A 13,771-nucleotide genomic window follows, 5' to 3' on the forward strand; every position below is an offset into this window, starting at 1 on the left:
TATTAGGATATGTTTTAGAATTAGTTTTTAATACTTACGCTACATATTCTTGTGCTTGATTTGATTTCAAAGAATGGAACTTCTAATTCACTGTTCACGCAAAATCGAATCCATTCTTTCCGAATATTTTTGTCTTGAGGGAACCGATAAAATTTATACTCAGGATGAGTATCCGTCCTTCGCTCACAATTTAAGGCTTTACACTTCATTTTTATTTTTGAATTACGTTTTGTATGAATAAATTGGCTTCCTAACGTTGTTTTGGTTGTATTCCTGCTCATATAATAAGATAGAATGTTTTGGTTCAGACAATGAGAATCTGCATAACGCTGTAACGGTTGTCAGATTAGATTTATTTGCTAAAAAAAAATCCCAAATTTGTTTTGGAAACGATTATATTATAGATATGGGTATTTAAAAGACTTATTTTATCCTTTTAAAGCATATTTTTGAGATTGTCTATTTGAAAATATGCAATAATCATTGAATTCGCACCAACCAAATGTTACGATTCATTAAAATAGAAATTTGAAAAATCCGATATTTTATAATATTTGGCAGCTCTGGCATCTTCATGTCATGGCTTTGTTTTTGGACGACGAAGAAGAGTAAGAAGCCAGTTGTCTGGTCTTGTCTTAGCATGAAACGTACGACCATCGATGGCAGCCAACATTAGCGAAAACAAATAAAATATCTGTCATCAATTGCAACTTATTGTCCAAAAAATTATAAAAGGCTATACAATTTGAAGTGCCATTGAAATTGAAAATTGAAATTATTGTTCCTGTTAACACTACACAAAGCAGGAAAACTGTCCTAAAATTACCTGCAAACCGATTTATGTAGGTATTAAATAAATTATAAAAATGAATTAAAATTAAAACAAAATGAAATAAAATTACAGCAAAAGCTAGGTTACACGGAATAGCAAAAACGTCGTAACTCGCTGAAAGAAAATCGGGATTCACATCAACCGTCAAAATTTTCGGGAACAAATCTTTTGATAAATCGCCAACAGTCGAAATGCAATCGATTCAGGAGACGACTGAAGACCAGATGCAGCATAATACTCAAACGCTCGACGAGATGAGGTCAGATTGCGTGAGTTGTCAACGTCCGAATAATGCTGATAACATGGTCCAGTGCGACGAATGCCAAGCATGGTGGCACTTTTCGTGTGCCGGAGTGTCCGATTCGATTGATAATCGTCCGTGGTCCTGTCGGAAATGTCAAAAGGATGATGTTGTTAGTGTTGCATCTATTTCTCGAGCCTCCCGCGCATCTGGGAAGTCAGCCAAATCTGCTAGGATTAACCTGCAGCTTGAGAGACTGGAAGAGCTCCAAGCAATACAAAACAAATTTGTTGAGGAGAAATATAAACTACTAGCATCAGAGATAGAGGTAGATAACGATCGTGTAAGTACTCGAAGCAAAGGCAGTCGAGCTGGTAAGCAGTCGAGCATCGCCAGAGTTGTGAATTGGGTGAACGATTGTGCAGAGCAAACAGAAGGTGCCCATGATCCACGTTCAACGGACGGAGGTCCTTCATCTGTGCCGCCAATACAGGAACTTAACACCAACCGAAATGAGCACCGCGCTACCACGACCAGCAACCGTTTTCCAAACCAGAATCAACAAACCGTACACGATAGTGAGAAACAACGTAGTCCTCTAAAACACCCTTCGTTGCCCTCTCGCCGCTCAGTAGCAACGGTTGCGAATCGAACGACGGGAGAAGTTTCGAAAACAATTCCGAATCAGGACGAAGCTGCAGTCAGTCATCCTACTGATTGGCCGGTGTTCATGAGCAGTTTTATGAATTCAACGCTTGCTTGTGGATACTCTAGCGCCGAAAATCTTTGCCGCCTTCAGCGAAGCCTGAAGGGCGCAGCGTATGAGGCCGTTTCAAGTCGACTACTCCTCCCTGAATCGGTACCTCAAATAATGGAGACGCTTTATATGCTTTATGGAAGGCCTGAATTGTTGATTTCCGCCCTTCTGGAAAAAGTGCGCTCAACTCCTGCGCCAAAGGTTGAAAAATTCCAAACTATAATCGATTTTGGAATTTCAATTCAAAGTCTTTGCGACCACTTGGAAGTTGCGGGACAAACCGCACATCTGTCGAACCCAACTCTACTCGGTGAACTGGTGGCAAAACTCCCACCGCACCTTCAAATGGAATGGGGATCGTTCCTCCAGAATTTCGCAGAAGTGAATTTGAAAACATTTGCAATTTTCATGTCAACCGTAGTGAGATCAGTGAGTAGTGTAACAGTATATGCCAGCAATAGTGGAAAGTCCAGCGTGGTCGATAAAAATCGATCTAAATTTAAAGGAAATGTCAACACCCATTTGAATGTAACACAATCCGCCAATGAAACTGACTCATCCACCAACTTGGGAAGAGTGAGAATGTGTACTGTTTGTGACAGAACGGGACATCAAATCCAGGAATGTCGGACTTTCAAGGCGCTCTCCGTTGATGATCGTTGGAAACATGTGCAATCTAGCAGACTTTGCCGAAACTGTTTGACTTCACACGGTAGAAGAAGCTGTAGGAAACCTGGCTGCTGTGGAATAAATGGCTGCCAATTTCGTCATCATCCGCTCCTTCACTCATCGCGTAATAGTCCTGGTACTGGCGTGGTCAACACTGCGGGTAATTTTACGCATCGATTGGTCGAACAACCACTGCTCTTCAGAATATTGCCTGTGACCTTGCATGGACCGAAAGGAATGGTGGATACTTTCGCCTTTCTCGACGACGGTTCGTCTTTAACTTTAATCGAAGAGAACTTAGTCGAACAACTTGGTGTAGATGGAGTAACGATGCCTCTATGTTTATTATGGACTGCAAACGTGACTAGAGTGGAAAAAGAATCTAAACAGATGTCCCTTACCATTTCCGCTGCAGGAGGACGAAAGTATTCACTTGAAGATGTTCAGACTGTGAAGAAGTTGTCGCTGCCAAAACAAACTCTGTCTTTCGAATCATTAAGTGATCGTTTTGAGTACCTCAAGGGACTGCCCGTGTCGAGTTATACCGATGTTACCCCAAAGATACTAATCGGAATTAACAATTTGAATTTGATGGTGCCATTGAAGATACGAGAAGGACTTGGCATGGAACCGGTCGCCGCGAAAACGAGACTGGGGTGGTGTATTTATGGCGGAAAAGGAGCCAAAGGTCAGAAGCCTTCAGTGAACTGCCATTCCTGTGTATGTGTATCATCAGATCAAACTCTGCACGACATCGTCAAAGATTTTTTCACTGCAGAAGATGTCAGTGCGCTATCGGTGACGCTGCCCATATCAGAAGAGGAGAAACGTGCGCAACGAATACTTGAAACTACAACGATTCGAGTCGACACTCATTATGAAACTGGACTGCTGTGGAAATCTGATTACGTAGAGCTCCCGGATAGCTACAACATGGCTCTCAAACGACTCGAGTGTTTGGAGAGGAAAATGAATCGGAATCCGGACCTGAAGCAGGCCTTATGCCAACAAATGAAAGAATACCTGCTCAAGGGCTACACGCATCGCGCAACTAACGATGAAATGGTTAGCGCAGATATACGACGAATCTGGTACCTACCTCTTGGAGTGGTAGTAAATCCGCGGAAACCAGGCAAGGTTCGGATGATCTGGGATGCCAGAGCCACTGTGAACGGAGTATCTCTCAATTCCGTACTGTTGAAAGGACTTGATCAACTGACCTCACTTCCAGGTATTCTAGCTCGCTTTCGACAGTTCAACGTGGGCGTCTCTGCCGACATAAAAGAGATGTTCCACCAAATATACATACGAAAAGAAGATCGACATTCGCAACGCTTCCTTTGGCGTGATGATCCTGCCAGTACCCCAGATATCTATATCATGGATGTAGCTACATTCGGTTCGACTTGTTCCCCAGCATCAGCTCAATATGTCAAAAATAAGAATGCCGAGGGGTTTATAGAGGTTTATCCTCGAGCTGTAGACGGAATAATTAAGAACCACTACGTGGATGACTCTCTGGAGAGTTATGAATCTGTAGAAGAAGCAATCAAAGTCTCATACGAAATGCGACTAATTCACAAATATGGTGGTTTCGAGTTGAGAAACTGGCTATCGAACAGCAGGGAAGTCCTGAAAAGTCTAGGCAATACACATCCTCGAGGAGACAAGATATCTGAAACAGACAATCAAAGAGAATGTGAGAGCGTGCTCGGATTACTCTGGTTGACTCAGGAAGATGCCTTCGGGTTTTCGACCGAAATGAAACAGGAGATTGACGACCTCATCCGCAGCAACGAATGTCCTACGAAGAGACAAATGCTGAAGTGCCTGATGTCGCTGTTTGATCCTGCTGTGCTTCTTCATAGTGCATGGGAAGATAATGCTACAGGAAGTCTGGAGATCGGGAGTCCAATGGGACGAGAAAGTAAACGACGAATTACAAAAAAGATGGCAGAAATGGACTGGCCTCTTCCAGAATGTCCGACGTTTCAAAATTCCGCGTTGCTATTTTACTGGTGCTACGAAAGAGCGTTATGATGACCTACAACTCCACGTCTTTGTTGATGCAAGTGAATCTGCGTATTGTGCTGCGGCCTACTTCCGAACGATGAACAAGATCGGCTCCCCTGAATGCGTCCTTGTTACAGCAAAAACAAAAGTAGCTCCGCTTAAGACCCAATCGATACCACGATTAGAGCTGATGGCTGCGGTTTTGGGTGCACGTTTGATGCAGTTTATAGAAGAGGTTCACACAGTGCGTGTAGTACGAAAAGTGTTGTGGAGTGATTCGGCTACAGTTCTTTCCTGGTTGCGGGCAGACCATCGTAGATATAAACAGTTCGTTGCTTGCAGAATAGGAGAATTGTTAACAATCACAGATGCAGAGAACTGGCGTTGGGTCCCATCGAAGCAGAATCCGGCAGACATTGCGACAAAGTGGGGCAAAGGTCCGGATTTGATGGCAAATAGTATCTGGCTCAAGGGTCCTTCATTTCTACAGCTATCGGAAACAGAGTGGCCAAGGGAAAGAAGATCTGCATCATCAACAGAAGAAGAGCTGCGCCCCTGTTATGTTCACGAGAAAATTAAAATTCCAGAACGTCTTGTAGAGCTGGAGCGCTTTTCGCAGCTTAACCGAGTGATTCGGGCAACAGCCTATGCATTTCGATTCATAGAAAACATCAAACGGAAGATCAATGGCCAGCTGAGATTCTTAAGACCATTAACATCAGAAGAGCTACAAAAAGCGGAGCGACTTGTTATCCGAGAAACGCAGTGGCAGTGTTTTCCGGACGAGATGATGGTGCTGAAACGCAACAAAGCAAAACAAAATGACGAGCAAACATCAGTGGAAAAAAGCAGTAGTCTCTATCGATTGTGTCCCGTCTTGGATGAAGAAGGCATTATTCGTGTGGATGGCAGAATAGGAGCAGCTCCGAACGTTCGAGAATGAAGTTCCCAATAATTTTACCCAGAAAGCACAAATTTACTAGACTGCTGTTAGACAGTTATCACCGTAAATATTTGCACGGCAATGCAGAGACGGTAGTGAACGAGGTTCGTCAAATTTACCATATTCCAAGACTAAGGGTGGCAGTAAACAACATAGCGAATACATGCCAATGGTGTAGGATCTACAAATGCTCACCGCAGATCCCTCGTATGGCACCACTACCACTTGCCAGAATGGCCTCGTTTGTGCGACCATTCACGTACGTTGGTCTAGACTTCTTCGGGCCACTCACAGTGAAACTCGTCAGAAGCAACGTGAAACGATGGGTCGCCTTATTCACATGCTTAACCATACGCGCAGTACACGTCGAAGTAGCTCACAACCTGACCACTGATTCATGCGTTAAATGCATTCGAAGATTTATTTGCCGTCGAGGATCTCCGGCCGAAATCTATTCAGACAATGGCACAAATTTCCAGGGCGCTGAAAGATTACTCAGAGAACAAATTGAGCAGTTAGCAGCTACTTTCACAGGCGTTTACACCAAGTGGATTTTCAATCCTCCTGGCACTCCGCACATGGGTGGTGCGTGGGAGCGGATGGTGAGATCTATAAAGACAGCCATGGAAACGGCATACTATAGTAACCGAAAGCTAGACGATGAGGCCTTGATGACATTCGTGGTGGAAGCCGAAGCGATAGTCAATAGTCGCCCACTCACGTATTTGCCGCTTACATCAGTGGAAGACGGTACTAATCCCGTCGTTCTGCAAAAGTCGTTGCAAGATACCCTGAACAATCTGTTCACGTGGGCCCTCAAGCTGGGTATCGAATTCTCTACGGAGAAAACTGAAATGGTCGTTTTTTCTAGGAAGCACGAACCCGCCCAATTCCAGCTTCACCTATCCGGCAAAACGATCCAACACTCTATGTTTTTCAAATACCTGGGTGTATATTTTGATTCTAAGTGTACCTGGGGGAGACACATTGCGTATTTGAAACAGAAAAGCCAGCAAAGAATCAATTTTCTCCAAACAATTACCGGAACATGGTGGGGTGCCCATCCAGGAGACCTCATTCAGTTGTACAAAACAACGATATTATCAGTGTTAGAATATGGCAGTTTTTGCTTCCGATCAGCTGCCAGGATTCATATTCTCAAGCTGGAGAGAATACAATATCGTTGCTTGCGTATAGCCATGGGGTGTTTGCATTCGACACATACGATGAGTCTCGAAGTTTTGGCAGGAGTACCCCCGCTTACTCTTCGGTTCACAGAATTATCCTACAGATTTCTCATCCGTTGCAAGATCATGAATCCATTGGTGATTGATAACTTCGAAAATCTACTCCAACTGACTCCTCAGTCAAGTTTTATGTCTATATACCATGAGTACCTTACCCACGACGTGCACCCTTCACCAGGCATCTCCAACCAAGTTTGCTTCCCATACTTCTGCAATTCCTCTGTCATTTTTGATCTGTCCATGCGACAAAAAATCCATGGAATCCCAGATCACCTACGCTCCGATTCTATTCCGCCGATATTTTCGGCAGAATATGGGAAAGTTGGATCTGATAAAATGTTCTTTACTGACGGTTCATTCATAAACGAGTCCACTGGCTTCGGCATCTTCAATGAAAATTCCAGTGCCTCTTTCAAACTCAAAGATCCTTGTTCCGTGTATGTCGCTGAACTGGGTGCGATATATTACGCATTAGGGATCATTGAAACATTGCCCATCGACCACTATTTTATTTTTTCAGACAGTCTCAGCTCAATAGAGGCAATCCGCTCAATGAAGGTTGATAAACGCTCATCTTATTTCCTAACTAGAATAAGACAACTATTGAGTGTTTTGGTCGAAAAATTATTCAAGATTACCTTAGTATGGGTTCCCTCTCATTGCTCGATTCCGGGGAATGAGAAAGCGGACTCGCTAGCTAAGGTGGGCGCTTTAGAAGGCACACTTTTTGAAAGGCAAATTGCTTATAATGAATTTTTCCACATTCCTCGTCAGTATACGCTCGTAAGTTGGCAGCGCATGTGGAGTGGTGATGAGTTCGGTCGTTGGTTACACACGATTATCCCTAAGGTCTCGACGAGGGCATGGTTCAAGGGATTGAATGTAGGTCGTGATTTCATTCGCGTGATATCTCGGCTTATGTCCAATCACTACAACCTCAACGCGCATCTCTATCGCATTGGGCTCGCAGCAAACAATCTTTGTGATTGTGGCGATGGCTACCACGACATCGAGCATGTTGTCTGGTCGTGTATCCGGTTCCATGCTGCTCGCTCTCAGCTCTCTAGAGCACTGAGAGCACAAGGCAGACAATCGGATATCCCCGTCCGGGATATCTTAGGTAGCCGGGATCCTGATCTTCTGCTTCATCTATACCTGTTCCTCAGAAACGCCGATGTCAACGTTTAATGATGTTTCCTTCGTTGTGTCCCCGTTTCATATCCCTCCTATCCGATCGATAAACTTTTACTTAGTCGCGGCAATACATACACACACTCTTTACAGACACACGGGCCAAACCGAACACCGAACCACTTCCTCCTAGGCAACTCTAGTGGTGTTCGACAACCAGTGGTGGAGGTATCAGATTCAGCGAGTGCTCTTCGATCGAATTGGAACCATATCCAACATCTACTAGACATATTCTGGCGCAGATGGACCAGGGAGTACCTCCCAACGCTGACTAGACGTCCGAAGTGGTGCGGCGAAGCGAAACCCATTGTTGAGGGGCAGCTAGTGCTTGTGGTAGGCGACGGTAGAAGAAATGAGTGGACCAGAGGCCGTATAATTCAGACGATAAAAGGTTCAGATGGGAGAATTCGGCAAGCTATAATACAAACTGCGAGGGGGCTTGTGCGCAGGCCAGTGGCCAGACTGGCGGTATTAGAGGTTGAAGAGAGTGGTAAAACTGAACCTGGTGGCCAGTATTACGGGGGAGAGGATGTTGATACTGGCAGCACTTCGGGTAACGGCATGAAACGTACGACCATCGATGGCAGCCAACATTAGCGAAAACAAATAAAATATCTGTCATCAATTGCAACTTATTGTCCAAAAAATTATAAAAGGCTATACAATTTGAAGTGCCATTGAAATTGAAAATTGAAATTATTGTTCCTGTTAACACTACACAAAGCAGGAAAACTGTCCTAAAATTACCTGCAAACCGATTTATGTAGGTATTAAATAAATTATAAAAATGAATTAAAATTAAAACAAAATGAAATAAAATTACAGCAAAAGCTAGGTTACACGGAATAGCAAAAACGTCGTAACTCGCTGAAAGAAAATCGGGATTCACATCAACCGTCAAAAGTTTCGGGAACACTTGTCATCGAATGTAATCAATCGTTTGAAATAGTTTTTAGTGTATATTTTTTATCCGGCTAGATACCATTTGCTTACAATACAAAACGACACTTAATCGAGAACATTTTATCAATAATGTTCTCGACCTAGTTACGCCTGTTATAACCTTGCGCGGATGGGTTAGTGACCTGCACGACGATGGTGTTGAAATCCATGTGTTTCATCAGGTCCTTGGTCTCTGGGTCGACTTCAATGATGTCCTGTTCCAGCTCAGAAACCTCCGGCACGTAGTTATCTCTACGTTCGCGCTCCTCTTCTTGTAGCTTGATTGAGATACCATGCACCTGGGAGTGTCGCAGACGCTTCATCAGATGTGTCACGAAACTGCAAATATAAAAAAATGTTTTCTATCAGTTCTATTGAATTACCGTCATAAAAAATTACGTTCCAGTACTTTTTTATATTTTTTACAGGCTCATTTACATGTCGTCCTAGTGAACAAATATTGAAAACAAAAGTACATGAAAGACGGAACAAACATATTTGAGTCAAAACTTCGTGATTTGAATGAATCTTTGAACTTTTCTTTCAAAATATCAAACCATGATGTTGAACGTCGCGAATGCTAAAGAAACATTAAACTTAAGAACAAAATTTTATTAACTTTCCATACAAACTAAATATGTAAATATTTAAATATTGGTCACCGTGGTCAGCGTGTTCCTTATGTGGGACAAGGTGCACAACTTAGAATAGCAATGACAAAATGTACACTAGTTATTTTGAATAGTACCATTATTTTGTGCACCAATATCAAAACGAGATAAAATTGGATAGAAACGAGAAAAACAAAACACTTAATGTATTTCAAGGTTCTCGTAAATTTAAAAAAACCGGGAATCGCCAAAATGCACTGCAAATAAATGACTATCAGTCAGGATGTACATTCGTTCTTTGAGCTAGTTTGCTTTTTGTTTAATTTTGAAAGTATCGATCCATATCTAATCCCAGCTCATTTCAACACAGCTTCCATAAAAATGTCATTTTTTTCGAAAGAAGGTTAGAACTAAACCCAGTTCTCTTCTGATGGTGAATAAAAAAGCTAAATCATGGTTTTAGCTGTCGTGCTAGACACATCATGTATATGTACAATACTGTATGTTTATGTTTACGAAACATGCCAATGAACCCGAATATCGGACTTTTTTCCATTAATAATGAAATTTATTGGGTTCCTCTCAAGTGCTGATCCAAGATTTGCCTATAGTAGGGAGCTTTCCGCCCGTAAAACAGCGAAAATTTACTACATGCCGACGCAGACTTACATGAGCTGATGTATTTTGAGTGTTTTGAAACAAAGCCGACATTAACAATCCAATCAAGCTATTGTTGGAAATAAGGGACAAATTAGACTTACCCAGCAATCTTGTTGCGCAGTGGTTTAGTGGGAATGATGGCCACTTCCTCAACAATACGTTTGTTCGTGTGGAAATCCATCGTCAAGCGAGTGTAATATTTCTCAATGATAACCTTCGAGGCCTTTTTCACGGTCTTCGTACGTACACGACCCTAAAAGAAACATACCGGTGAGTTTGTTGAGCATACGGCATCATTTTCGGCAAATCGGAATCGTCGGTGGTCCATGTTCACAAGAAAAACTATTATCGGAACATAACCATGTAAATATGGTCGGCATCTGACAATCACAAGTAGGTAAGAAAACCAAACAGCAACATTCTTTTCTGATAACCAGCTGCGTCGATGTTTTGATGTGAGCTATCAACTTTACTTAATTTTGAAAGGACATCGATTCCACCGTCGTTTTAAACAACTACCAAAAAACTTGATTTTATTATTTACCATTTTGCTTAGATTTTTGCTACTCGAAGAAGCTTGCTACCGATCACTACGAGAACGTGTGGAAAAGAGATCAGTGACGTCACGTCCTTCCGATGCTAAATTTTGACATTTGTCAAAAATCAGAGCTACCAACAAGATGGGAATGAACTGTCATAATCAAAAATAAATTTCCCAGCGGTTGCCTCAACTTACGAATGAGGTTTGTAAATGATGTGACTGTGAGCTACATACATTTAGGCGTTATCACGATTACACCGCATTATTTCTAAATTTGACATACACAATTGGCTAATGTTTGAATACTGAAACAAGAGCCTCTATATAAATAATAATAACGAGATTTGATACTATAAACAATGTTTACACGATATCCATCAATACCAGAGACAATATGACGTTAGTAAAGACGAATTTGTGAGTAACTCTCAGAGTATAAAGTCTCTTTAAGGCGAAGGTGGAAGGAAGTAAAATTCTGATTATACGCGAGCGTAACATGAGCAACATCAACACAATTTTATTTTATTGATTTTCATGACATGAAACGCTATGACTCAGGAATAGCATTTTATTGAGTGGTTTTTATATCTGTTTCGATGATGTTGTCTGGCATCAGTGTCGAAAAAATAACGATGCTTTCACCAATACAAACAAAACCATTGCAGAAAATTGAAAAATGAAAATTTAACTTTCAGAGCACTAGCTCGAGTTCTCCGACGTTTTTCACTATACATTGTGACGGCAGATGAAAATTTAATACCTTGTGAGTAATCGATTAGAGTTTGGTTAATATTACTTGATCGGAAGTGCGCGAAAACGATCATTTTCTTCACACTGTTTCGATAAATTATCGATTTTAGGGCGAGGTGTGAGGGAGATGACATGTATTTCATTTCCGATTGTTTCAGGGTCGTCATGATTTGTTATTCCGTGTTTTTTTTCTAGATTTTTAATTGCATTATGAATGTCTTGCTGTGAAATGTAATTAATCAATATGTGTTTTGCATATTCCGGTAAAAATTAAAAGCATTCTCGACAATTATTTTATTCCTATTCTTTGCGTAGGAAAGTTATTGCTTTGAAACTCAGATGTTACGTAATAGGAAAAATATTTTATGAATTTAGTATTTGAGCGTTAAACGGCACTAAGATAGATATTTATTTATACAGAATTTCGAGAAGTCTATGAAAAGATAAGTAGACATTCCTTCCGCTGTTCAGTATAGTTTTACATTATTCTGCTTGTAGGCTACATTCGATTGTTTCAGAGTTTGGTTATTAATTATAAATATATATGTTCAACAATTCCACGAGAAAAATTGGTGGATTATATATATGACATATCCGCAAGGTTGACGTGTGACTACCGTTGGCTTGATTGAATTATTGATTGAATGAAACAATTCTCGAATTCAACTGAATTCAACATGTTTGCTGTGTAAGTAAATAATTTGAATAAACGCCATGTAATGTAATGCACCTTGGTTTTGATGGCTGTGTTATGTGGGAACAACAGTTCCCCCAACTTGCATGTATTTGCAATGCCAATTTCCCCAGACAGCTTGGCTTTTGAAATCTGTGTTGAGAAAACCGTAAATCGGGCCAATTAAAACGGGGCAGCTAGGGCGTTTAGATAGCGCTTGATATTTTACAGTTATTAAATTGCTTATCTCAGGTTACATGTTATCAATTGTGATAGATGCGTAGAACTATTTCCTGTCGATTGATGCAAACATCTTTCCGATCTATTCAGAAATGTTCGAGTTATAATCATTCGAAATCGTTAATTTTTTCCTGCATGTCATGTGTTTAGGTTTTCAATTCACCCCCCCATATAATCCAGTTGGACGTAGTCCCACGTTAAAAGAACCATTTAATATCCTGTGAGTAATCGATTAGAATTTGGTTAATATTACTTGATGGGAAAAAATGCGAAAATGATCATTTTATTCACACTGTTTCGCAAAATTACTGATTTTCGGACGAGGTGTGAGGAAGGGAGATGAAAGAAACGAGTGCCATTGTGGCAGCCATTTGTGGCTTCCTTCCACCTTCACCTTAATTCAACATCAACATCATCATATGGCGTTAGCCTGACGGAGCCGGGGGTTCAATATTTTGACAACTTAGCTTAAAGACTATGTTAGTAATATGTAACCGATTACTCGCGGTTGACTCGAGGTTAGTATTACAATGTTTTCTAGTAATTGCGAGATACTTCCTATTGAGGTGCAGCTGACCTTTTATCAGCAAAGCCCCCTAGTTTGTACACCGCATCTAGCGTGGTGCGTTTTTCTCGACTCGAGGAATCCAGAGTAGAATAATCACTAGCCGGCACAATCTTCAGCTGGTGTATAGATGTCATGAGCAGTGTAAGCTTCGGCTCTCGATGAATGATCAGTGGCCCGCACAACCTTTGGCCCATGTATCTGTAAAGAGTAGGTGTATATATTGAGGCGACTACGTAAAAGTCTATCGAGTACTGGAATAGCACGGAGGAAACACCATCAAACGTTAACATCTGCGTTTCTGAGGAACAGGTATAAATATCCCAGGCTACCTAAGATATCCCAGACTGGGATATCCGATTGTCTGCCTTGTGCTCTCAATGCTCTGGAAAGCAGAGAACGAGCAGCATGAAAGCGGATACACGACCAGACAACATGCTCGATGACGTGGTAGCCATCGCCACAATCACAAAGATTGCTTGCTGTGAGCCCAATGCGATAAAGATGCACGTTTAGGTTATAGTGGTTAGACATAAGCCGAGATATTACGCGAAAGAAATCACGTCCTACATTCAATCCCTTGAACCATACCCCTGTCGAGACCTTAGGGATAATCGTATGTAACCAACAACCGAATTCAGCTTCACTTCAAATGCGCTGCCAACATACGAGTGTCTGCTGACGAGGAATATGGAAAAATTCATTATAAGCAATTCCCCTTTCAAAGAGTGGTCTTCTGAAGCACCCTAGCAGGCGAAACCACTTTATCATTCCCCGGAATTGAGCAATGGTAGAGAACCCATGCTAAGGTAATCTTGAATAATTTTTCGATCAAAACACTTAACAGTTGCCTTATTATTGTTAGGAAATAAGATGAGTGTTTATCAACTTTCATT

General features: G+C 41.5%; 2 protein-coding genes across 2 annotated transcripts; one reads left to right on the plus strand and one right to left on the minus strand.

The window, feature by feature from the left end:
• Positions 1-2,548: 2,548 nt before the first annotated feature.
• Positions 2,549-8,490, plus strand: LOC129766614 (uncharacterized). The gene is made up of 2 exons (XM_055767192.1): positions 2,549-2,659; positions 7,987-8,490. Exons 1-2 carry the CDS (start codon positions 2,582-2,584, stop codon positions 8,488-8,490), a joined length of 582 nt encoding a protein of 193 aa, XP_055623167.1. The 5' UTR covers positions 2,549-2,581.
• Positions 8,491-8,839: 349 nt separating this feature from the next.
• LOC129768128 (40S ribosomal protein S17) lies at positions 8,840-10,786 on the minus strand. Its single transcript, XM_055769566.1, has 3 exons — positions 10,651-10,786; positions 10,208-10,359; positions 8,840-9,174 (listed from the first exon to the last, which is right to left on the minus strand). Exons 1-3 carry the CDS (start codon positions 10,651-10,653, stop codon positions 8,937-8,939), a joined length of 393 nt encoding a protein of 130 aa, XP_055625541.1. The 5' UTR covers positions 10,654-10,786; the 3' UTR covers positions 8,840-8,936.
• Between the last annotated feature and the right edge of the window lie 2,985 nt (positions 10,787-13,771).

The sequence above is a fragment of the Toxorhynchites rutilus genome, chromosome 2, assembly GCF_029784135.1.
Source record: "Toxorhynchites rutilus septentrionalis strain SRP chromosome 2, ASM2978413v1, whole genome shotgun sequence".
NCBI lineage: Eukaryota > Metazoa > Arthropoda > Insecta > Diptera > Culicidae > Toxorhynchites > Toxorhynchites rutilus.

Coding starts and splice junctions, on each gene's coding strand:
- LOC129766614 (XM_055767192.1), top strand. CDS start 2,582: ATGGCTGCCAATTTCGTCATCATCCGCTCCTTCACTCATCGCGTAATA. Junction 2,660..7,986: donor TGGCGTGGTCAACACTGCGG/GTAATTTTACGC, acceptor CACTCTTTACAG/ACACACGGGCCAAACCGAAC.
- LOC129768128 (XM_055769566.1), bottom strand. Junction 9,175..10,207: donor CTGCGCAACAAGATTGCTGG/GTAAGTCTAATT, acceptor TTATATTTGCAG/TTTCGTGACACATCTGATGA.